Source organism: Mustela nivalis (genome assembly GCF_964662115.1).
Source record: "Mustela nivalis genome assembly, chromosome: 5".
In the NCBI taxonomy this organism is placed as follows: Eukaryota; Metazoa; Chordata; class Mammalia; order Carnivora; family Mustelidae; genus Mustela; species Mustela nivalis.
This window is the reverse complement of record NC_139024.1, coordinates 8901896-8928087: the sequence shown is the minus strand read 5'-3', so window position 1 is coordinate 8928087 and position 26192 is coordinate 8901896. Positions and strand designations below refer to the sequence as shown.

The 26192-nt window shown below is 47.4% G+C and overlaps 2 protein-coding genes across 4 annotated transcripts in view; one reads left to right on the top strand and one right to left on the bottom strand.

The window, feature by feature from the left end:
- Window positions 1-152: 152 nt before the first annotated feature.
- DYNLT1 (dynein light chain Tctex-type 1) lies at window positions 153-7768 on the bottom strand. Its single transcript, XM_082729587.1, has 5 exons — window positions 7637-7768; window positions 4401-4442; window positions 1328-1451; window positions 838-915; window positions 153-548 (listed from the first exon to the last, which is right to left on the bottom strand). Exons 1-5 carry the CDS (start codon window positions 7661-7663, stop codon window positions 478-480), a joined length of 342 nt encoding a protein of 113 aa, XP_082585713.1. The 5' UTR covers window positions 7664-7768; the 3' UTR covers window positions 153-477.
- A 7053-nt stretch (window positions 7769-14821) lies between these two features.
- The window catches only part of SYTL3 (synaptotagmin like 3), a 78271-nt gene continuing 66900 nt past the window's right edge, over window positions 14822-26192 (top strand). The window contains exons 1-3 of one of the 3 annotated variants that reach the window (XM_082729538.1): window positions 14822-14987; window positions 23223-23413; window positions 24789-25411. In XM_082729538.1, the coding sequence (XP_082585664.1) occupies window positions 25302-25411 (110 nt within the window). In that variant the 5' untranslated portion in view covers window positions 14822-14987; window positions 23223-23413; window positions 24789-25301. Of the gene's footprint in view, window positions 14988-22580; window positions 22711-23222; window positions 23414-24788; window positions 25412-26192 lie in introns of those variants that run through there. The other 2 variants (XM_082729540.1, XM_082729539.1) reach the window with 2 other exon arrangements.

Below are 26192 nucleotides of genomic sequence, written 5' to 3'. Positions count from 1 at the left end.
CCGGTCCACGCAGCACACCCTGCAATCGACAGGACCCACACAGACCGTAACTCTTCCTTTTTGTTCTTGCAGTTTTATAGATTCTAAAATCACTAGTGAAGTTGGAAGAATTCATGTGTGGTATCATTTAGACTCTGAAGAAGAACACAAACTTCAAAGTGGAATAATTTATTATTCTAACCAAAGTACAAAGTATGGAAAATTAGTGTATCTGAAAGAGAGAAAGTTTCAAACTAGCAATTTCAGTTTTTAGCACCTTTGAAAAGAAATATTCAGAGTTAAGAGAGTGGCAGCAGAGGCCTAAGCACCCAGGATGACAGTCCTCGGACTTGGCTATGCCGTTCACAGAACAGGGCAGTCACCTGGCTGTCCTCGACGCCGTGAGCGCCACGAGAGAGGAGGAGGAAGGTGCTGGCCGGGGCCCGCGGCCGTGGGGAGAGGAGGCGCGCGCAGGCACGGGCGGAGGGCCGGCGAGCCTCAGATGGACAGCCCGAAGGCGCTGACGATGCAGTACATGGTCTTGTTCTCCCACCGCACGGTGCAGCTGCCTGCGGGGAGAAGGCACGGAGCTCAGCCCGGGGAGCCGGGGGCGCACCGCCCCGACCTCTCACACTTCTGCACAGCCCGCGAACAGAGAAGGCCGCTCCGCCTGGGCTCTCTGCACGGTGTCAGCAGGGGGCTCTGGTCGGCATGCACCCCGAGACCGCAAACATCCAAGTACGAGCTTCAGAAAACCCTGCCTGGAAAACTCTAGGTCTCAGCGGGGTGGAGGAGGCACCACACGGCCTCAGGGAAAGGCCCAGGACAAGCGTTCACAGAGCAAAGGGGAGACCATACCGTCCGTAGAGCTGTCCCAGAAGCAGGAACTCGCCGTGTGCAGCCCCGCTCCGTTCTTCTGCATAATCACACAGGTCACTTCAACGAAAACAAACGTTTGTTAGAGAAATCTACTTGGCAACACACCTTTCTCTTCACCTACTCTCAGCATTCGGACATGGATCCCGTGATAGGTGTCCGTGGAACAGTCACCGGGACACACTGGCCCTGTGACAGTGGCACGCCACAGCCTGCCCCGTCCTACCCCCCGTGCCTGTTCCCCAAGAGTCTGGTGTGAAGTGCTGGGAAGTCCGTGACGTGCGCCCTGCAACTGTTCCAGCCGCCGGCCAGGCCCGCCGGGGGTCACGCGCACGGCACGGGGACCTGCCCCTACTGCTGCGCACACGCTCTGAGGTCACACGCCGCTGCGCCTCTCTTCTGACACCAGTCCCGCCCCTCAGCAGTGCTTCAAGAACCCCCGCAGTATGTACGAGAGGCAGAGGTGCATTACCGATGTACTTAAATGGCTTTCCCAGCTTGGTGAGTTGGCTTAAAGTTTGTTCTACTACGTTTGTGGTCCACTGATTCACTTTGCTGTGCTGGTAGGCATTGCCACCGATCGCGCTCTCTATAGCCTGGAACACAGAGCAGAGGTCACTGTTCGCAGAAGAGGCCCAGCGCCCTGCAGCAGGTCCCGCAGTTCCTCACCCGAGGACTGTGTTAACATAATCTGCCTGAAACGGGAGCATAAGCCATGAGCACCCTTCGCAAATACACCTTTAACAGCGTCCTCCTACATTAAGTGTTTTGTTTGTTTGTTTGTTTAAGATCTTATTTATTTGACAGAGAGACAGTGAGAGAGGGAACACAAACAGGAAATGGGAGAGGGAGAAGCAGACTTCCCCTGAGCAGGGAGCCCGATGTGGGGCTCGATCCTAGGACTCTGGGATCATGACCTGAGCTGAAGGCAGAGGCTTAACAACTGAGCTATCGAGGTGCCCCTCATTAAATAAATTTATATCATTTTCTAAAATCCACACTTATATAGGATCTGTCAATTTTTAAAAACATGTTGACTGAATTTAATGTCGACTGTTGTACTTGGTACCTGGAGATAATCTTTTTTTTCCTACCGAGGCTAGAAAATATTCTCCTTTGCTGATTCCTTTCTTAAAAGTATAGCAGACAGAAAAATCCTTACTGGTTGTACAACTAACAACATATAAACCTACCCAAATAATCATGTCTCCGAAAATGCTTCCTTTATCCCACATTTTCTGGGAATATGTTAACACTTAAGTGTACCTTTCAGATAATAAAATACGAGCCCTATATATTACAATAATTATTGTAAGCTTATGATGAATTTTTCTGTTTGAAATTGTCTCTTTCCATCCTGCATCCTGGAGAGGGTTCAGAGTTTACTCAGGAATACATACGGCCGCTTGCCCTACTCTTGCCCAAGTTTGTAGTTAGGCTATTACCATTTTATGATTTTCTGGGCCTCTTTATGCTGATGCCAGTGTGCCTGCCTCTAACTAAGCGGCTTTCTTCTCTACCCCTTTTCTAGCTAGAAACCAGAAACCTGCATTCTGATGACAGTTACGACCTAAAATCATTTGAGGAAGGCCCAGTTCTGTCCTCAGACATGGAGAGAGAAAGAGTCCCGGGGTCTGAGTGTGTACACACGAGATGCATTAGGGTCTACTGTCTGGGACAAAAGCTCAGTGATCTTGCTTTTGAGGAACAAAGAGCTACCTATAATCACACCCTGATTTCTACCCATTTATCCTGGGACTCTGAGCAGTCATTAAACACACCTCATTTAGCTTCTGGCCTTCTCCTGCACCCCCCACCCATTATCATAGCTTCTTCTCATCCTCTGACATGTTCTGCCCCCTCCCCAACTCGGGACAGAATGAGGTGTGGCGACATAGGTGCTCCTAGTTTAAAAGGACCTGGTTATTACTAGATCTGGATATTGGTCAAAGAAGTTGGGGGGTGATGAGGAAGAGGGGGGCATTGCTAAGCCGAACCTCTAACTTTGGCAGCTCTCCCCACATACACTTTGCAATTCACTGTTTTTCAGAGAGGGAGGAAAACTCCCCTCCAATTTTGGACTCACCCGAATCTATTACTGCGCAATCCTTAAAAGAGCTCAAGGGAAGAATTAACCTATTGCCAGGGGCAAAAAAGCTGTTGACACCAGTGACCATGGGAGAGAACCACAGCAATGTTACTTGATGCTTTCGTGGAGACTGGAAGAGTCTATGTTCAACTGCACTTGTTGCCTGGCAACTGAGTCAAACACGATGCTGAAAACAAGTGAGACCACAGGGGACCTCGCAGCAAGCCATCCCCACTTCTCACAGTTCAACTGCGGCTCCAGCACCTTCTTGCTACCCACCCCCCGCCCCTTGTTCCATAAGAACACTGTGAGAAAACAAAAGCAAACCGTTACAGATTTTGAAAAACAACTAGAAAATCACCTGTGCTGGCAAATAATGCATATGGTAGAACAAGATCATTTTGCTTTTTGGTATTGGTCACAAAAACAGGCTGTGGTTCTTCATCACTGTGGCATTAGCTAATAATCTGCATTAGAGTCAATTCCAAATTACACACGTACTCTCAGCTGGCACTTGAAACTTCGATCACCTAATGGCTTTCCTCTGGCTGATGGCTTCAGTCTGTGCTCAATTTACTCAGGAAGAGAAGGGACTAATACGGAAAATCCTTCTGGCCTCATTCCCGGCCCAGGACTCTGCACCACTCCGGGCTCATCTGCTTCATTTCAGTCCCTCAAACACACCATACACGGTCCCGCCACAGGGCCTGTGCGCGGGCACACTTCCTGGAATGTCTGCCCCTCTTTTTGCGGAGTTAACACGACTCCTGCTCATTCTCCAGATTCTCGCTGTGAACACACTAGGTGAGTCAGATCCTCCCAGCACCATGCACGGTGGCACACGGTACACACAGGGAATCCACGGTTACATTTTCCAGTGTGATGATTTGGGAAGTGCCTGCCTGGGCCCGCCCTATACTGTAAACCCCTTGACAGTCAGTCCCTAAGGCCCCCTTGATACGTATTTTTCCAATGAATGAAGAACAAATACCCTATTTTGTCTTCCACTGCCATCATGTAAGGGAGGTACCATGGTGAAAAATGATGGAACAGGTAGTTCAGGAATATAAGACAAACGGGTAAGCCCCACCTCGATCATCAGGTCGTAAGTAACTGGAAGTTAATCAGTTTTTTATATTCACTCTTTATTTGACACCAGAAACATTTACTTGTATACCATGACCACAAATCTTTTATGTCAAAACATTACAGAATTAAGTCTTGGTAATATTCAATAATAATGCTAATATATTACTCTTCCTGTCTGGTTTAAAATATATAATTTACATAATACGGGAGTAATTCTTATCTACATATTCACTGAAGTAAAAACTGTTATTTGAAATGCCAAAACACATAGGCTCAGTTGAAACAATTCCAAGATAGTATTTAGCACATTGTTTTCACTCATAAAGCCATTAATCAACATTTTAAAAACAAGCATTCTTCCTCTTACCTCTTTTACAATGTTGCTCACTTCATCGACGACAAAAGCAGTCTGTAAGCAAGAAAATTAGTTAAGTTTGATGGCTTTACAAGATCGGTTTCCACTGCACTGATTAATGCAACGTTAGGTAATGAACACAATTTAGAAATGAGGACTTAGAAAGAACCAAACTAAATTTCCCATTTTACCAAGAGACTGAGAAATGCCGAGTGGCTCTTTGAGAATCACAGCGCAGGTGAGAGGCCGTCAGGAGTCTAGAGTATGTACATAACTTAAAGGGCTTTGGTTTGCTTTAATCATGCCATGGACCAAAAGGCTGACCTGACTAGATTTAATCTCTCTCTCCACTTCAACTGGCTGAATAGCATCATTAACAAACCAGAAGTTCAACGAGTTCCTTGAGTTTTGTTTAAATTAGCTGACACCTTTCCTGATGTAAACTGATTAGGAGGTTTGAAACTTAAAAACGTTTTGTTTTGTTTTGATCTACCGTTAGTGATAAAGTATACAATACTACTACTTCCCCAGAATTACGTGTCCTTTTTAATGCTGTCCTACTTCAGGACAACTCCGGCTGCTGGCACAGCTGTTCTCCACCAGTGCCTCAGGGTGAGCAGGGAGGTGGCTTAAAGATGGTTTTCTTTTTACACAGGGTACATTTGAAAGGGCACAAGGTTCTGAGTGCTGCGAACAGTACTTAGCTCTGGACATTCATTCCTTCTAGAGGGCAGCCCCAGGCCCTCAGTCATTGTGAATCCTGCTGGAATAAAGTCAGAGTGCCCTGCTTCTGGCAGTGAGCTTTCCTGCCTGCTGGATGCCAACTACCAGGGCTCTGTCCACGCTATGCCTTTTCTCTCCATAGGATCGAGAGCAGACTGCCTGGAGCCCTCTCACTTGCTGTACTCACGAGCTGGCATGCTTGCAGACAAAGCCAACTCGCCAAATGAATGAAAATTTGCAGTATCTTACAGATCAAATGATTTGAGATTTAAAGGATCCTTCCAGGGACTTCCATGATACTAAATCATATGGAAATGTTCCTGTTTAGCCATGTGGCTAACTAGGAAAAAGGTTGAAGGGCATTTCAGTGGACTTTTAGTGGAAAAGTGGACTTGTACAGAATCCCCTGAGCAGTTTCAGCTTCTTTAAGAAATAAGAATAATGAGCTGAGAGTAGTCTTATAAAAGTCCAGGTATGTCATGAAGTCAGAGGCTATGCAGGAAAGAAGGCTAGTTCAGAAGAGAGTGGCATGGATTAGCAAATACCTAAGGCACCCCTACTAGAAAAAAGTCAAGGTCTCATCCTCCTAAGGGCCTAGGCCTTTATCTCCTGTAAACAGACACTCTGTTCAGCCCTTCAATTTACAGATCTGCAAGTGAGATCTGGAATAATGAAGTCCCTTAGCCACCCCACTTGGTGGGAGCCAGAATTAGAATGCCAGTATTTTTTTTTTTAAGATTTTATTTATTTATTTGATAGAGAGAGATCACAAGTAGGCAGAGAGGCAGGCAGAGAGAGAGGAAGCAGGCTCCCTGCTGAGCAGAGAGCCCGATGTGGGGCTCGATCCCAGGACCCTGAGATCATGACCTGAGCCGAAGGCAGCGGCTTAACCCACTGAGCCACCCAGGCGCCCCTAGAATGCCAGTATTAAGAGGTTTCTCTTACAGTGTCATTTCCCCTTTTTTTGTTTAAGTTTTATGGCTATTCCTATAATAAAGCTATTTTCCTAAATCAATTAGTTTATGGAGAAAAAGCTTTTCCTTTGCTAGATGCTCCTGAACCATGTCTTCTCATAATTACCCACTGGTTGTTCGCAGCATTCAAACACTGATACCACACGGCCATTCGTGGTACTTAGGAAATCAGATCAAAACTGAAACTCTAGCATCAGTCCTTAAGTCTTAGATGTTTTCTTTCCCCTCCCAACATTCCTGCTTACACTGTTTCAAAAATGGTAAAATATCAAACCTTACTAACTTCACCTATAGCGTTTATTTTTGACAGTCTGCATAATATGTAGGACTCAACTTATTTCAATTTCAACGAGAATTATTACTTAGCAAGAACAAAACGGGCAACTATTTTTCTGTAATAGCCCCCTTCAGCTATCCTCCCTGGATGCGTGTTAAACTGAAGGAAAGCACGCCGTTAGAATAAATGCTGCTTGGCAAGTAATGGTGTGGTTTACCCTGCTTCTTCACTGAGGCAATGAGAGATTGTCTTTCCCCCACAAATAGGAGCTCTCACACCGACATCTCAGACTCAAACTGAAAATGAAAATGAAACTTAAGCAGCCGTGGTGGGTGTAAGCACCGAACTGAAGAACAAGGTTCGGGCCGGCAGACAAAGGCTCTCCCACAGGGCACTTCTGCATTTGTCACACAGCCCGAGACCTGAAAGATGCGACTGCATCTGCGTGTCACGCGAGCACGTCACTCCGGAGTCTTGCACTAAAACATGAGCAGACACACCTGCGGCCTTCAGTCTTCCCCACCCGCAGACGCGGAGCACCTAGTGCAGGGTGGGGGTCTGCACCGCCGAAGAAAGGGAGGGAGTGATAGCAGCCTCCTGGCCGCCCCGGCCGCGTGGAGCAGGGTCGGGAGGGGCAGCAGGGCGGCGGGCGTGGAGAGGATCGGGGGCGTGGCTGGGCGGCACGGAGCCAGGTTCCGCGGGCAGCGGGAGTGAGGCGGGTCAGGGGTGTGGCGGGTCCGCGCGGAACCCAGACTCCGCGGGGCGGCGGGTGTGGGGCGGGGGCGTGCCGGGCCGGCGCTGGGCCAGGGGCGGGGAGCGGTTGGCCGAGGGGGTGCAGCAGGTCGGGGGCGTGGCAGGCCCGCGCGGAACCAGGCTCGCGACCCGGCGGGGCCAGGGGCGCGGCCAGCACCGGCTGGCTCGGGACACGGGACGGGCAGGGGGCGCTAGGGACGGGAGAGGCCCCGCCCCAGGAAGAAATCCCAAGGCTGCGGCACCCCTCCCGGCAGAAGGACCGGGCGCACGCCGCCGCGCGGGGAGCCCCGGCCCAGCCCCGAGCCCCGCCCCCGGGCCCGGCGCCGAAGCCCCGAGCAGGCCGGGCCGGGGGTCACCGCGCAGCGCTGTGGAGGGCGCCGGTACCGTCAGTCTGCCCCGGAGACTGCCGCCGCCCACGTCCAGACGCGGCCTGGAAGCCCACACACGCCGTTGGCTGTTGCCGCCCACTTGCGCCGGGCGTTCTCGGCCTTCACCCTTCCAGTCCCCGAGCCGGCGGTTACCTCCTCCGCAGCCTGGTAGTCTTCCATCTTCCCTCCTGCGCGTCGCCTCCGCCTTCCTGAGGAGCGCGCACTGCGCAGGCGCACTCAGGCTCCGCCCTTCGACCTCCCGCCCCGCCCCGCGCCCCCACCCCCACCCCGCTCCAGACCCGCCCGGCTCTAGAGCTCCTCCCACGGCCGAGTAGCGGGGCTGGGGACTCGGGATCCGCCCCTCCTCGGATCCTCCCCCACCCCACCCCGCCCGGGTGGTTTCCCTGGGAACCCGCTCAGTATCCCCGCGGCTCACAGGACCGCAGCAACTGAAACAAAACCAATGTGCAAAAGCCATTCTCCTGTCCGGCCCTGTCCGGCCCTTCCCTCCAGCTTGCACTGTGTGGGCTAATTTGAACAGTCGAGTGAGTTCGGACATCTATTAACAAATTGTAAAGGGATTTCTGAATATGATGAGCTGCGTGAGAAATTGCTCTCATTCTTCCTGGAGATCCAGGATTAGGAAACTTTAGCTCTAAACGAAACCTTCCTTTGCGGAGGTAAATTTTCTATGTAAATAAGGTTTTTTTTTTCTTTAATGACCATTAAAAAAACATTCTGGGTGGAAATTTTTTGTAAAATGCTGCACACTTCCTGGCTGCTTTAAGCAAACTGAGCTAAACAGACACTTGGATACAGGGGTCATTCAGAAAATAAATAATCGTACAGCCCTTGAACAAGAAGGGCTGGTGTATGGGCACCTGTTTGCATGTACTCTGAGGCTAAGATCTTTGCCTTTGGGGGCAGCTTTTTCTGGTTTTACTATGTCCTTGAAATCAAACTGTCACTTCTTACCACTCCAAAGCCCAGTTGCTAAAATTGACTTCCCAACCCCCCCAGGAAGAGCAGACCACAGGCCCTTGAGATGTGGTAGAATTAAGCTACAGAGCTCATTTTCAATTCATTAGAAACCCTTGCTTCTACCCTCTTAATCTAAGTTCCATGAAGGCAGAAGCCATTTTGTTTGCTGATGTGTCCCCCTACCCATTCAGTTGTGCCTGGCACAAGTTGGTGTGTGATTAAAATTGAATGAATGAATGATTTCCCCAAAGGTGTCAGTTCTGCCTGGTGGCCAGCTGCGGAGAGCTGGCCAGTGGAGAAAGACCCCATCCCCTGCCTCCAGAGGGCAGGTGAGCGAAGGCACAGTGGTGAGAGATGCAACGCTGCTCTGCCTGGAGCACTTGACCTAAGTGACCGTTCTGAACTGTGTTTTTGTTCTCAGTTTTGTTTGGTTTCAGCTCACCTGTTTCAGGGTTTACAGCCTTGTGCCTCACATGTGATTCTAATTCTGACATTTCTTTGTCCTGGCCTCTGACCTTCCCAGGTTCACCTGAGATCCTATTTTAGGTGTCCTTCTCCTGCCTGCCGGCTTCCAGGCCCCCAGCGGCACCATGCCCGGGAGCCAAAGGGTCTTTTCACCATCTTCCGGTTTTCTTGGGCCACTCTGCGGTGGCCCTGGAGGCCAACTAGGTAAGTGTCTCAGAATTGTGTGCAAAGCCAGAGTGAGCAGCTTCTGAGGGACAGTCTGCATGTGAATGTTGTGACGGGACATTGTTTAGCAATTGCTCCACAGCCTTTTAGGAACTTTCTAACTCAAACGAGTGTGAATGGCTTCTGGGATGAATGGTGCGTCAATATTGCATAGACTTCATGTTGTGCCTGAAACTCACGAGCACGTGCATAAATCAACAGAAAACAAGTAAATGTGAATTTTAAAAAATGTTACATGACATTAGCCTCTGTGCATTGGGGGCTGCTCTCCGATTTTAACTATCAAAGAACATTCATCAAATGATCGTGCCATCTAGCCTAGTGAGTCTGCCCCTAGAAATGGAGAAATTGGTCTGTTCATCTTCCAAAGTGTTTGTCCACTTGTTCTCCACATGCACACATAGCACTCACTTGGTTTAAGCCTCTGAGCTGGAGCTGAGGCTACAGAGTTGACTGAGATATGATCTCTCTGGCAAATTTTTAAAAATAAACTTTCTACAAACAAGTGGCCTTGCATTCTCTAGGTTTGGTGATGGAGTGCTTGGAAAAATGCAGCAATATGGTGGGCTATTCTGCCTAATGATTGGACACTCTGTAGGGCTAAGGAATTTATAATCACCAGGGTGTTTGGCAGTCCACTAGCTGCCATTTCCAGCGCGCGCAGTCCGCCGAGAATGAACGTCCATCCCAAGTACTCAAGTGCGCACACACTGACTCCGAGCCGCTCATCAGTCTCTGGAAGTGAGCCACATTTTAGAAAAATTTTTCTTTTTTGCACAGTAAGTCAGTAGAATGAATCTCTGGTTTGTTGTTCAAGGTGGGGGTGAGCCGTGGGTTGGCAGGTGTTGTGTGCTTTCTCCCCTCAAATCGAATCTCTTAAATACAAACTCTTTAAAATAAGGATTAGCGTCGCCAGTGTCTTCGTTTAGCAAGTGTGGGCCGCTCGCTACAGCCGTGTCACCCGGGAAAAGGGTATCACAAGGCACAGATGGGTCTCGCAGGGTTGTCCGTGATCTGAGGCCCCTCACCACCCAGATCCAATCTTGTGGACGTTCGCGTTTTCCTGCCTTTTCCTGTGCCCATGTTGTGACCATGGAGTCATGACAATAATAAGTCGACGATCATAAGAATAACTCAGCAGCAAAGATGGCAATGCCAAACACCCAGGCCTGAGGAATTCAGTGCTGTAATGGAAAAGAAAGTAAACTTGTGGCTGACTCCTCTCTGAAGTGAGTCTGCTGCTATGAAATTACATGGGAACCAGATTGGCTAGGAAATGCCAATCCTTAGATCTGCTGTGAGCCGGGAAGCGCGGGGGATCGGACCGCAGTCCCTCTGTGCCGCCAGCAATGGCAGTCCCTCTTCCTCCTGACCCTGGCTACCTCCGCCCCATCCCTGAGACACTAAGTGCCCAAGATCCCCCAACTAAAGGATAACCTAGGCACAGTAGCGGCCTCCAGCTGATATTTCTTCATGACTGGTTGATTTTTTAAAAATATTTATTTGATGAGAGAGAGGGAGGGAGAACATGAACAGGAGTTCACTCCTGCCTCTCGTCACAGGGAGAAGCAGGGAGCAGGAAGCCCAATGTGGGGCTCAATCCCAGGACCCCGGGATCACCACCTGAGCCGAAGGCAGACGTTTCACTGACTGAGCCACCCGGGCGGCCTGACTTTTATGCTAAGTAGGTATGAAATAGTTGCTCAGTTCTGTGTATAAGAAAAGTACACTAGATTGGTCAGCATAGGCTGAGTTAGCCGCAAAAACAAATGGCCCTCGACTCCTGGGCATTGATAACAACAAGCATTCGTCACTCATACAACATGACCATCAGGTGTCCACTATGGCTCCGTCCATGTCTTCTCCATGCCAGAATCGTGGAGGGAGGAGGATGGGACAGGGAACGGTGGCCCGTGCGCTGGCTAGGAGGCACGGCTCGTAACAGGCAGGGGTCACCTCTGCTCACATCTGTCATACAGAGCAAGTCTCTTAACCAGCCGGAGTTTACAGGTAGGAACATGTAAGGAAGAAGAAGGCTACAGCCCGGCACATGGAGCAATCAGAAGGTTTCCCTTAGTGATCAGTCACGTTTACTCTCTTTGCCGACTCCTGACCGCTCACCCGTTCTGGGGCTTTCTCCTTCCACTGCTGCTCTGGTCTAATCCCCAGGTTGGCCCTGTGCCACCTCTCTTTAGTTGCAGATGGGATCTAATTGATACTTATTCAATTTCAACACCCATTTCTTTTTTTTCTAAAGATTGTATTTTTAAGTCATCTCTGTACCTGATGTGGGGCTCAAACTTACAACCCCGAGATCAAGAGTTGCCTGTTCCATGGGGCACCTGGGTGGCTCAGTGGGTTAAATCCTCTGTCTTTGGCTCAGGTCATGATCCCAGGGTCCTGGGATCAAGCCCCGCATCAGGCTCTCTGCTCAATGGGGAGCCTGCTTCCCTTCCTCTCTCTGCCTGCCTCTCTGCCTACTTGTGATCTCTGTCAAATAAATAAATAAAATCCTTAAAAAAAAACAAAAAAAAGTTGCCTGTTCCACCAGCTGAGCCAACGGAACCATCCAGTGCCCCTCCATACCCATCTTCCAACCCTTCCCTGCTGTCCACTGTGGCCCAAGGCCTTAGGCCCGTGGTCTCCAAACTTCTCTAATTTTGCTGCTTTAGCAGGAACAATTTTTGAGCATGTATCCCAGAATTATGTGCACTTCCATTGTGATGCATTAAACTATGAATCCATTTATTAAGCTTTCATCAAGTTAAAGTTTTAGCTTCTTAAAAAATAAATCTAAATGGAAGTTCTGATATTTTCTTACTATATCCTGCTGTTACAGGCTGAAGTGTGTCCCTCCTTAAATTTGTATTTTGAAGTCCTAACCCCCAGGACCTCAGAATGTGACATTATATGTTTGGAAATGAGGCATTATTTGGAGATGGGGTCTTTAAATAGACAGTTAAGTTAAAATGAGTTCATAGGGGGATGCCCTAATCCAGTAGGAGACTGCCTCCCAGACAGCACAGAGAGATCTTGTGAAGACCGAGAAGACGGCCATTCACAAGCCAAGGACAGAGGCTTCCAGAAAGACACAATCCTCCCGACACCTTGATCTTGGACTTCTAGACTCCAGAATTATGAGGAAATGAATTTCTGTGGTTTAAGCCACACAGTATTAAGGTATTTGCTCCAGTAGCTCTAGCTAAGTAATACACCTGCTTTGGAAATTATTATCATAGGGTTCCCTCATTCTAGAAACCTTTTCTTCCAAATATTCCTAAATGGATTCACTTAGTATCTTAGGCTGCAAATAATACTATGACTACTAGTTTTTATGTATTAAAGATCTTCTTGGGTTGGGGGTCCCCAACCACAGTCACTCTGGTAATGTCTGATGTGCATAATAAATGTCTGTGAATGAAAGGAATGGACTCGAAAAATGAGGCGAGAAGCTCGCGACCCTCGCCGGGAAATGGCTCTGAAAGGCCACATGGTTTGCTCAAGGTCACTCTGCTCTGTCTCACCCCAAAGCTTGCCCTCTTAGTTCACTCCTGCCTCTCGTCACAGCCCACTACCCCCCTCCCCCCACTCGCCTCTTCTCTTCTGCTGGTGGAAGGCACCATGTCAGGTCAACATTCCCAGGACACAGAAGAATGAGATTCCAGAACTGAAGAGCCAGAGGAATGAGCCAAGTGAACCTCATTCACAGTTGAGGAAAGCCAGGCCCAGAAGTGTTCAGAGAGATCTGGTGATTCCCAAGGCCACACAGTGCACGTTATCTTTGTTTGTCATTGGATTTGCCTGAATCATTTTCTCCATTTGAGTTCACACTAGCTCACCCTCAAAAGAGCCCAGTAAGAAAATGGAAACACAAGTCCAGAGAGTGGGAGAAGCTCTATGTAGTATAAATATCTGACAGAGGACTCTGATCCTACATATATAAGGAACTCCTCTAAGTCAATAACAGAAAGACAGATAAGCCAATAATAAAACAGAAGACTTGAACAGGCCCTGCATTGAAGCAGATATCCACTTCACCGATAAGCATATAAAATCTGCTCAAGTTGCTCAGCTACCCTAAATATCAGGGGGGTGAAATCAAACCGTAATGCTATAGCAACACACACGGACCAGAATGGATCAACTAAGAATGGCAAATAATACTAAGTTCTGGGGAGATGCGGAGCAACCAGAACTCATTTCTGGTAACCACTTCGGGAGAATGTTTGGCAGCTTCCACTCATGTGGAGCACATGCTAACAATTCCATTTCTAGGCACAGAGGGAACAGAAACACGGACGAGTATTCACCCAGATACCACAGAAGAATGTTCGTGACCGCACCATCTGTTCTAGCCCCCACGACGAATCACGCAAATGCCCATCAATAAATAATACGGTAGAGAAACTTTGTATGAATCCATAAAATATGCCACCACAAGAATGAACAAACTACCTGTGAAACTGCTTAAAAACCCAAAGTTGGACGAAAATCAAAATGGGGGCGCTAACGTTTCAGCAAAGCTTTGTTTTATTTTCTTTAAAGAATTTATTTATTTGTCAGACAGAAAGAATACACACAAGCAGGCAGAGAGGCAGGCAGAGAGAGAGAGAGGAGGAAGCAGGCTTCCTGCCAAGCAAGGAGCCTGATGCGGGACTTGATCCCAGGACCCCAGAATCATGACCTGAGCTGCAGGCAGCGGCTTAACCGACTGAGCCACGCAGGCAACCCCAAAGCTGGATTTTAAAGTAACCTTTCCCGTCTCTGCTGCAAACCTGCCCTCCTCCCTTCTTAGCCTTTTGTTTCAGGAACCCAGGACCAGCCTAAAGACATGACTAAGGAAAACTCCTGTCAAAATCTGCTAGCTCCTGTATTTCCCTATAAAACCCCCAAGCTCCTTCCTCCGGGCGGGGCTGGCAGCTTCTTGAAGGAGGTAGCCTGCTGCAGCCCCCTTCGCCCCACAGAGGAACAAAGCTATTGTTCCTCTTTATTCCCAACTTGGTCTTGACGTTATATTTTGGCTCCAAAGCATGGAGGTTGGTTTTATGTCAGCAGGTGCAATGGTGTGGTTGGGTCTCATAAGCAGGCTGACCTAAAAGCCAGACCCCAAAGAGTTAACATGATATATATTCATTTACACGAAATACCAAAAGGGGACAATGAATCCGTGGCATCGGAGGTCAGGATAACCATCATCTTCGGGGCAGGGGGTGGGGGAGGGAGTAACTGGAAGGGCGGATGGCGGGGTTTCCGGGGTGCTGTTACAATTCTGTCACTTGGTAGGGGTGTGTTCACCTTGGGAAGACTGAACAATCTTGTGCTTACAGTTTGTATCCCATTTTCCATGTATCTATACTTCAGCAACAGATACCCCTTCCCCCCCACCCCCAAAGTTAATTGGGGGGTGTCATTCTCCAGTTCACAGCTGTTCTTCAAAGTACAGTCATTCACACTTGAGGTCAGTGTGAAACCCCCTGCAGAGGGGAACACATTTGAATCTTCGAAGGTTCTAGTCTCTCTTGAGGTTTCCTTGGGGGGACTGAAACGTTTCAGGGTTTCAGGGGCGTCAGCTTCGTCTGTCCTCCTGCTAAAGACCTAAACCGCTGGTGTGCAAGAGCCCCTGGGCGTGGCTTCAGGTGGCTTCGCTGCCGGGGTCCCCGGTGATGTGGGGACAGCCGCAGATGCCCCGGGGCGGGCCCCGAGGGTGCACCGCTTAGCTCTGGCCTGACAGGAAGGAAAGAGAAATGCGTCAGTTGTTCCAACGTGAAGAAAAATTGACTTCCTTCTCTCCAGGACGGGCGCCCCTGTCTCTTCTCTCCAAGCAGATGCCAAGGTAGGAAAACCTCCGAGTCCAGCGATCCGGGTGTGTTGGTCCGTGGGCAAGGCGGGTAGAGATGACAGTGATTGTGACTTCTCCTAAGTTAACGACATTGCGAGGGTGGGAGACAAAACCAGAGAAAAGTTAGAGGATGACTTGTAATTTATTGAATAGCATACGTTTAAAATGTAGGATGACCATCTAAAGGGAATGGAGAAAGTCCTTGAGACTTAGTTAGAAACCAAGCCAAACCAAAAACACACTATCTAAGTCACGGGGTGTGAATTTTTTTTAAGGTGGTATATGTCTCGATGGTATTTATATCGTATTTGTACTGGGTGTATTGCATTTGTTTGCTTTCTTCTGTGGCTTGTAAATTCGTGTACATAGAGTTTATTACTGTTCTGTTCTGAATCTACTTCATAAATTCAGACTGTTTTGATCACAGATAATTTCTGGTTTGGACATGGAACATAAATATACTTTAAAAAATTTTTTTAAAAGTGTATTAGTTGGGGTCTAATTTAAATTTCTTTTGGTTAAGCTTCTTTAAACTGCAAATGCATTTCTTGGCAAGAGGAGAGTTTATGAGAGAAAAATACATACTAGGTAGTGAGGATCTACTACGAAGTTAGACTCAGTGTCAGAAAAAGATTACTCAGCCAAGATAGTGGGACATTTTAATTTCTTAGCTTTTCTGCCTGAATAAAGCATAAGGCTTTGAGGTTTAACAACCCTAAATTGGAGTGTGATTTTCCGTAAATGACTTAAGCCCTCCAAGCCTCACCCTCCTCATCTGGAAAATGGGCGTACGTACTTCACAATGTTGTAATGAAGACTGAGGTCATGTAGGCAGAGTCCTTGTCAGACTGGCCCAGAATAAATGTTAAATAAATAGTTGCTTTGGGTCCAACAACAAGGTTAACAGTATGAGTAGGGTCCTAACAATGTAATCACCTTAATTCTCATTTCCTTATGCTTCCATAAGAAGAGGTCACGTGTTTAACTTGGATTCAAAACTGCACTTTTGTGGGGAGGTTTTGGTGACAAGCAGAAGCTCATCCCCCTTTCTCCTGTGTCAGGTAGGATTCGGGTCTTCTAGATTTCTAGATTTCCCCATCCAGCAATTTCACGTATTAAGGACTTGATGTTTATACAACTCATGGAGACTTTTAAGAGAACAAATAGGATGTCGGGCACGGGGCCTTGGACATGCTGTGCAAGCCGGGGAGGCTGATGCTTGAGCCTCACCAGCTTCCTGGAAAAGCCACCTCTGATTAAGTGACCAGAGAGATAAAGAATTGATAGACACGCAACTCGCCTCCCCTGGAGGCAGAGGTGAAGCCAGCCCGGTTGGGGTTGGAACCACAGAGACCTGCGCTGCTCCACATTCTTCTCCCGCCTTCGCCATGTGCACAGTTATTCTTTGCGCTGGGACAGGCTTCCAGAAAGAACACACAGGAGCAAAAAGAGATGACCTTGTCACATGCAGCATCAGGGGCGGTGTCGTGACTCACCAATTCCACACACATCGCCCCCCGCCACGTCCCAGGCAGGGTGGCGTGGCTGTTCTCAAGCTGCAGCCTCTCAAGGAAACCGCTGTGGTCAGAGCAGAGCGGTGGGGCTTGGGGCTCCCGAGGTGACCCGCACCGTGGCCCGTTGCAGGGCTGTGGCTGTCAGGCTTTGAGAAAATTCTGCAGTTTCCCTTTGAGATCCCAGAAGCGCTGACAGTCCTGGTCACGCGCACACACGCCCCCGCAATTTGCCGCCTGCCTCTGTCCCGGTCCCCTGGTCAGAGGACAGGGTGGAAGGACAGGGGACCCCTGCCTGCAAGCAGAAAATGACTCCTTTCCTGGCCTCCTCGCTCTTCTCCCTCTGGGCCGTGGAGCTCATGCTGCCCCCTCGGCAGGTCTGGAAGCCAGTCAAGCTTTGCTGTGAGGCCAAGGAAGGAGACAGAACATTTTGCAGACAAAATGCAGTGTGGAGCTGCATTTAGGAGCGGACCCGGCATCCCCCACCCCCGAGGTTGCCTTTGTCCCCATCAATCTCTGAGAAATGTGCTATGGCTTGATGGCGATTCTCCTACTTTTGGGGGTTCCCGCAGGGGGACGGTCTGCAGGGAGAAATGTCTCTGCCTCCTGCTTGCTACCTCCCAGCCATTGCTCTAGGTCTCCACCCCGCTGGTGTACTGAATTCCCAGACCAGTCCTGTGAAGCAGGGACAGCTCTCTAGGGCATCGAGGAAGCAGAGAGGGAAAGTGAGTCTCATGGAGATTAAGCCACTGGCCCAAGAGCACGTGGCTATGCCCGGGAATTGGGCAGGTTGGATCCCAGATTGTCTGGTGGCCCAACCAACGCGAGACGGGACCGTTGGGTGTAGAGGGCTTCTCCAAGAGGCCGTGGGAGATTTTTCCTTCAACATGGTGCTGTAGTATTGGTTTTCTTTGTTAATTATTAAGTATAATTAGGCTGGTAGTCGGAGTGCTGTGAGCAAAGGCAGACACCATTGTAAAATTACAAACGTGCAATGGAAAAAGGAGGTCGGGCTCCCTGTAGGTAAGAACAGAGCCCGACTTCTTTGCTTGGGACAGAATAAATGCGATGTAAGAGGCTGCCAGGCGAGTGGGACAGTGACCGCGTAAGGAGCAGCTCAGAACAGTGGATCTGGGGGACTTCATCCCTCCAGCTAGGCGGCTGTGACTTTCTGCGTGAGATCATTAAAACAAAACACTTTGCAGCGCATTTCTCAGCTTCCAGAATAACTCAGATTTTCCCAAAGGCTGGAGCTTTCAGAACTGGGGGCCTTCCCGCTCCCTGGACTGTCCTGACTTCCTACTCTGCCTGAATTCATGCTTCCTGCTTTGCAAGCAAACCCACATGTCACAACATTCACTGCGTTTCTCAACACACTCCAACCATTAAGGACCAGCTTGGTGGGGGCTGAGGGATCACTAAGTCCCAATGTCGCTGCTGGAAAGGACTCTTGAGTACAAGCCAGAATGGATTCAGGGCCCCATGGGAGAACTATGCAAAGGAAAAGGGTATTATAATGAAGAAGGAGTGACTGATTTTGATTGTAAATATGGGGAAAGTTCCTGAATTAGGTAGCAATTATTCTGGACCTTGAAAGAATAATGTTGATGGTAATGACACCATTACTACTACTGCTAATTACAGCTGATACTTATCACCTGCTTATTCTAGTGCTGTGAGTACTGGATGTGTATCCACACAGTGAATCCTCACAACTACTCGGGAAAGTGGCTGGAGTAGTTCTCGGGTTAGACAGGGACATTCAGTCCCAGCAGGTTCCGGTAACTCACCCAGGACTTAGCAAAGGGCAGAGTTGAGCTATTCACACACACAGTCAGGCTCCACACCTGCTTTCCTGACTGTTCTCTTGCTGTCTATGAGTAGATTTGATTTTGGTGGGCAGAGCAGAGAGCAGGAGCAAATGCACAATGTGCTTGGGGAACGGTCTCGAATGAGTTCACCACGGGAGCGTTGCAGCCCTCACGGGGAAGTGGGGATCAGAATAGGAGGACACCAGGTCAGGGGGTCAGGAAGCCCCTACTCCTGCTTCAGAGCTTTCCTCCCGTGCTAGAGGAAGAATGCCACATTCTCACCCTAGTATTGCTACATACACTGTCCCCCACCTAGAGAGTCCCCCCTCACCGTTCCTCAGACCAGCTCCTCCCCCTCCCCCAGGCTCAATGGGCCTCACCTTTGCCATGAAGACTGTCCTTTCCCCCGTCACCTTCTCCCTCGGCCTCAGCAGCCACTCTGTTCTGTCACAACGGCTCCCGTGGGTGACAGCCGTCAGCGTGCCAGCCAGTGGGCACAGTCTGCTCTGCCCCCCGGCAGCTCTCCCTGTGACGCACTTCGTGACGGTGGCAAATGCTAACCTCCCACCTGACTCTGTCATCCTAGATGGTAGTACGTAACACAGTATGAGGAACACGCAACCGATTTTCATAGGTTTCATGTGATTCTTTTACTATCTCCATGCTCTACTTCAAAACTTCACATCAGTCAGAACACCCACAAGAGAAGTACTTTTGTTTCACCGATGTTTCAGCACATACGACAAATATTCCAACACGGTTTCTACTACAGGTGACTAGGAACAGAATTTGTAAAGCTGTATGTCACCCAGCGAATGCCAGGACATGGTTGAAATTCTGATTTTTCTTGGTGGTTACCATGGGCCTGTGCTGCCCACTGATTCCATCTGCCACCCTAGAAACCTCTGTTGACTAGGAAGTTTACTAAAACACGATGAAACTTTAAAAAATGACAAATAAGTAAATTATTGCCAGGGGTCTGGGGACACTTTGTCTTGGATAAATAGATGATGAACCAAGAAGAGTTTCAATGAAGCATTTTTGAGTGATTTGCAAGATGGATCACACAGGAGACTGTCCAAGTTGGCAGTTGTTACAAAACTTCTAAGAATTCAAATGTCAGCCTAACTGTGATAAAGTGCAGAGCTTCCGTTCAAGAGGATTGAAAAAATGCACCTGAAATGATTCAAAGATACTGTATTGCAAGAAGAACTCTGAGCTCTCCACCACAACCTGGAGATCAGATCTGAAATTGCATATGCAAATTCATAAGCTGAAGCCCCCAAAACCAAAAGAGCGAACCACCAATGAGAACCAAACATTCTCTCTTCCCCAAACTCCATTTTCTCCTACAAACTTAATAATGTGTTAAAACATGAACAAGGGAATTCTATAACTTAATTTATAAGTGACCTTAGAAATGATTGGATCTTCCAATTCAGTGGTTCCTAAAACTATGAAACTTTTTTTTTAAGTAGGCTCCGTGGGCACAGAGCCCATTGTGGGGCTTGAACTCACAGCCCTGAAACCAAGAGTTGGACACTTAACCAACTGAGCCACTTGGGAACCCTTTAAAATTATGAAAATCAGTGTTCCCTCGTTGTAGGAAATATATTATATTGTGGTTTGCCTTTTACTATCCAGAAACAGAATTCACATATACTGTCATCTATCTACACACTATTACTGCTACAATGCAATTATCATGACAAAAGTAGAAACAAGAGGACTTTATAAATTGAATATTTTTAATTACCATATAATGTGTACTTGGATATGTAAGCTACATTAGAAGACCCAGTGAAGTTGTCAGATATGTGCGTAAATAGAGTCATGTTGACTGTGACATTTACAAATGCACATTGTTACCACCATATGGCAGGAGTCATTCAGATACTACAAGCAATGTTGCCCTTGGTGATGCAACTTCCTGAAATGATAAACAATTCTTTATTTTATTTTATTTTATTTTTATTAGCATTTAATGTATTATTTGTTTCAGGGGTACAGGTCTGTGATTCATCAGTCTTACACAATTCACAGCACTCAGCATAGCACATACCCTCCCCAATGTCCATCACCCGGCCACCCCATCCTTCCCACCCCTCCTGTTCCCTCCAGCAACCCATAGTTTGTTTCCTGAGGTTAAAAGTCTCTTATGGTTTGTCTCCCTTCCTGATCCCATCTTGTTCCATTTTTCCCTCCTTACTCCCCAGAACCTCCCACCCTGCCTCTCAAATTCCTCATATCAGAGCGATCATATGATAATTGTCTTCCCCTGATTGACTTATTGTGCTTAGCATAATACCCCTAGTTCCATCCATGTCATTGCAAATGGCAAGATTTCATTTTTGATGGCTGTATAGTATTCCTGTGTGTGTGTGTGTGTGTGTGTGTGTGTGTGTGTGTACCACATCTTCTTTATCTAGTCATATGTTGATAGACATCTAGACTCTTTTCATAGTTTGGCTATTGTGGACATTGCTGCTATAAACATTCGGGTGTACTTGCCTCTTCAGATCACTACATTTGTATCTTTTGGGTAAATACCCAGTAGTGTGATTGCTGGGTCATAGGGTAGCTCTTTGCAACTTTTTGAGGACCTTCCATGCTGTTTTCCGGAGTGGTTGCACCAGCTTGCATTCCCACCAACAGTGTAGGAGGGTTCCCCTTTCTCCGCATCCTCGCCAACAACTGTCATTTCCTGACTTGTTAGAATTTTATCTATTCTGACTGGTGTGAGGTGTATCTCACTATGGTATTTCCCTGATGCTGAGTGATGCTGAGCACTTTGTCATGGTCTGTCGACCATCTGGATGTCTTCTTTGTAATGTCTGTTCATGCCTTCTGCCCATTTCTTGATTGGATGGTTTGTTCTTTGGCTGGTAAACAATTCTTATCAAAGTTCTAAGTGAAACCAAGTACAGCTTTTCTTCTACAGAATGGCTGCATTCAGGAAAACTCATAGTATATTAAAATCCTGCAAAATACACTTTGTGTTTATATGAGAGTTACATTTTATCAGAGGTAGTGAGGTAGTCAACATTTGCATGGGGAGGCAAGACAATTCTTTGTCAATGTGACAACCAAAAACACCCCACAAATTTCTTTTTTTTTTAAATTTCTTTTCAGCGTAACAGTATTCATTGTTTTTGCACCACACCCAGTGCTCCATGCAATCCGTGCCCTCTCCAATACCCACCACCTGGTTCCTTCAACTTCCCACCCTCCGCCCCTTCAAAACCCTCAGATCGTTTTTCAGAGTCCATAGTCTCTCATGGTTCACCTCCCCTTCCAATTTCCCTCAACACCCTTCTCCTCTCCATCACCCCACAAATTTCTAACAACGTAACTGTGGTACTGAGCTTGTGCTAATCCTGGGTGAGTTCCAGTGAGATGAAGCAATTGTGGCTCAAACATGGTAAATGGAATATCCAAGCCACCAAGCCAAGCAGTACACTAGGAGGACCCTGGACGCCAAAGAGAAAATATCTTCCTTGGTTTCTGTGAAATCTTGCTATGAAGGATCCTGGGGTCATGTCCAGAACCGATATATGACCCCGGCGTGATGCTCTCTGCAGTCCTAATGGCATCATTTCAAAAAGTCACCCCTGGTTTATAGAGGATCTGGAGACAGAGCCTTCAGGTTAAAGGAAGAAGTACATTCCATCAGGCTTTACTCGTAGCAAATATTAACCAAGTGCTTGAATGACTGAAGGTTGACAGAAGCTAGGATCAAATGTCCAAAAGTCAAGAATAAAAAACACCGGGGGTTGGATACCAAACACCCATCCTCTGGTTTTTTAAGCTTTATGCCAACATCATCTGGGAATACCACGTCTTGATCTCTATTTGAAATGCTTTCAGTGAATTATGATTTGGCGCCAGCTTCTTGGCTTTAAGGTCAGTATAATAATGACCCCTCAATTTTGCTGCTTCTGCTGAACCATGGCTCAAATAATTATTTTCTCAGTCTATGCCCTTTATACTTCAAGGAGGTTCTTCTCGTCTTCCTTTGGTTTATCAGAATGATATAGATCACATAGATTTTTGTTTTGTTTTGTTTCGTTTTGTTTGGTCTTGCCTTGGTTACTAAGAAGGTCAGAAATACATCTAATGCTCAAGCATGGTGACTGTTTCACTGCAGGTTCATGGTGGAATGATCTCTCTCTTCTTTCCACTCTGAAGCTGACGTCTCTCTGACTTTAATTGTCCTCTATGTGCTTTTATTGTAAGCAGCATCACAGTCTTGTTACACAGGGGATAGAGTATAAATCACCAGGCAATCAAGTCATGTGCTAAGCACTTGAACAGTGTGTGGCACTTGGAAGGTACTCGGTGAATATTCATTGAATGGATGGATGGATCCAAGAACAAACCAAATTCTACTTTTCCGTAAGTAGGAGTGAATGGTTGCTGGGGGGAGGATAAGCTCCCTCTCATCCATGAAAAGGTTCCTTCCCACTGGAGGCCCACAGCCATGGATTTGATAGAGTGTAAGGAGCATTTTTATGTGATAACTGAATTCTGTATTTCTATAAAACCCAGCCTCCTGAATGAGTGAACATGTGCTTGTGCCAGGACTCCCCCAGTGAGTCCATTTGCTGCCATCATTCCCACCCTGTACCGCATGGCAGAGCCAGAGCGTGGAGCACAGAAACCACAGGAAAAGAAAGCTCAGTGCACACAAATCATGTGTTTTGAGACAAATGCAAAAATCTTCATTGAAATTACTGAAGAATTGGGTCAACTGTATAGTTCTTGGTCCAGTGGTAAATAAGAAGGAAGAACCAAGAGGCAAGTTCAGAAGAAATTGGCTCATAAAGTTGGCGAAATATTGGCCAGTTTGCACCTTACCCCTTGTTGCTTGATTATACGTTACTGCATATCGCTTTCCTCTTTTCCAGAGACTCAGAGCCTTGGGGAAGTAAGATCTGCAAGTTCCATCTGTTCATCCAGAAACTGGGGGCAGAAGAGGATCAAGACTTTGTACCCGTCACGCAGGGGTTACCAGCGAGTCTGGGCTAGAGCCCAGAGTCCTTGTTGCTTGGTCATTTCGCCACCTTCTGGATAGGAAGCCTTTGGAGGGCAGGCACTGGTGAGTACTTGCCTGAGGACTAGAGGCCGAGAGTGCCCCTTTCAGAGCTCTGTGCCCTCCTACTCTTCACTCGACCTGGGAAAGCTGCTCATGGTACTCTGTCCCACAACAGAGTAACTGACAAATCTAGACTCCCTTAAGCCATGACTGCTTAGCCTACAGGGCCATGAACTTGGATGGGAAAAAGCTTACATCTTTATTTATCATCCTCCAATTACAAATTTAGCACTTCTTTCCATTATGAATATAGACATCAAACCAGAGTAGAACTAGCAGGACTGGTAACTCTCACTAATAGAAATCATCCATATTTTCATACCACGATGCGTGTTATAGATATTTCAAAATATTACTTACAATCATCACTACTCTGGAATTACAGTGGTTGTTAGATCACTGCTTGATCTCATTATTTCATGTATCAGTGAATATATATATTACTATGTTAAAACATTTTAGTATCAATGATTTCCTTTGTAATTCAGTGTATTTTATTTTATGCATTTAAATACACAGGCTTCACCAGGCTACCAAAGATTAAGGAGCGATTCTTAACCCTTTTTCCTTAAGGAAAATGATCCCTTAGGTCTCTGTTAACCTCTTATTCAGTAACTTGTTATGGATCATAAATTAATATAATGTGGATTTCTGCTGAAGCCCAACAAAAGTTTAGCTTCTAAAGCAATGAAAGGAAGTCTTATTCCCAAGAAATTAATGTAGATTTGATAGCAAAATGATGTTACCGACAGTATATTGTCTTGATCTACACTTTCTGCATTTCACTGATACGTATCTAGCCATGATTTTCAATGCAGCACCATGTGCTTGGTTGGGGGAGGAACAAATTGAAGGTCATGTAAGCCCAATGTCTCCAGTAGGGGGGGAAAAAAGCAGGGGTAATATATACAGAACCTTTCAACCAGCATTAAACAGAAACAAGACCCCATGGATAAGACATCCTTGAAAACCATTAAAAACCATAAATAATTGATAGATAGGTGGTGGGGTGTTCGTTCATACTTCCCCAACTGATTACATTTTTTTTTACTTTTGAAGTTAATTGTAAAAATAATAGTTAAGTATTGAACACACTGAGTACTTTTAATGTATTTTCAATTAGGATGATGTTAAACACGGACCTATATGCCTCTCTGATTGCTGGAGATACTGGATTTATCTTAGAATAATTCAAGTTCAGAAGTCTGTGGCTTTTAGAAACATGAGAACACCAATTTTAATACAATTTGAAATCTTACATTATCACGATGGCAGAAGGTGCAAAGGTCTGTGTGGAATGATTTGTGCATCCAGAAGTGATGTTGCCGACAGACACAAGCCAGGAAAATGAGGCCATTTTTGTTGTCTTTTTTTGCAGGCATTCAGCAGCCTGGGCTTTTAATGACCATTACTTCTGACCCGAAGGCACTGGAGGGGAAGAGTAGCTTCTGAATGTCCTCAATACTTTTATAGCTGCCAGTTCTGAGTTCCCTCAGATTGGGGCTCACTTCTGCTTTTGCAGAAATTATCTGCTTGGAGCCATGCCTGATTTATAGCAATCTCTGGCAAGACCTCAGACCAGAAATATGCTTTTGGCTTAGACAGACACCGCAGGCAGCGGTAGGGCTCCGTGGAAAGGCTCCCCGGGGGGCATGAGGCTCTGGGAGCCTCGAGTCGAGCTGGGGGGCAGCCTCTTGGGGCTTTCTTCTCCCGAGGAGTGTGACGCAGTCAAAAAGGAAAAAAGAAAAAGGCCAAGCAGCTGCTGATGAAATAGGAGAAGGCGCACTTTGAAGCACGTGGGGCTGTTCCAGGGCACTCTGAGCTCACGCACAGCCCAGGGGCGCTCGGTCATGGAGTGACCCTCGGCTCGGGTCTCCGCACCAGAGAAGGCATGGCCGGGGAAGTCATCCTGAACTCCCTCCAGGAGCTGGAACGTGAGGTCGTCCTCCAGGTCCTGTACCGAGACCAGGCGGTCCAGAACATCGAGGAAGAGAGGATCCGGTACGCTGTCCTCCCTGGCGCATAAGTCTTGGGGCTTTCCTGCTTGCCGCCTACGGCCACCTGCTTGCTGGCCGCTGCTTGCTGGCCGCGGGGCATGCGGGCGTCCCCTCTGCAAGGGGCCCGTGAAGGGCAGAGGCCGGGTAGCTCTTGTCATTGACTTTAAATAATGCCATTTTGTGCTTAAGTGTGTTGTCTGGTGCTTGTCCCTTTGCTACTTGGCGGGACTAATTCAAAGGAAGGTTCGCAGGCGTCTGCTCTGCCTCTCAAGGGACAGACCTCCTGCGAAGCATTGCCTGAATTGTTGGTTGGGGTGGGGGTCACCAAGGGCACACAGAAAAGTGGAGAGAGCCACGTGGAAACAGCAGGTCTGCTGCGGCGCGTTCCCGTCGTCTTCTTTGTGTGCTTTTGCTTCCAACTTGGCTTTGAGGGGAGGGGGTGCGTAAAATGTAAACCTGCTCAGCCTGTTCTTTGACTGATCTGTCAATAGGAAATTTCTTTCCTTGTCTGTCTAGAAGCTGCATGCGCTGTTGGTATGAGTGAACACCTAATAGAGCAGGGCTAGACTGTCAAACCTGCCGATGGGTAGCGGCCAAGATCTGTCTTACCAACAGCAGGGGTCATGTTTGTCAATGTCTGTAGAGGACACAAAGACTGGAAAATAAGTATGTGGACCAGGCTTTTGATTTTTTTTTTAATGTTTTTAAAAGATTTTATTTATTCGACAGAGAGACACAGTGAGAGAGGGAACACAAGCAGGGCAAGTGGCAGAGGGAGAAGCAGG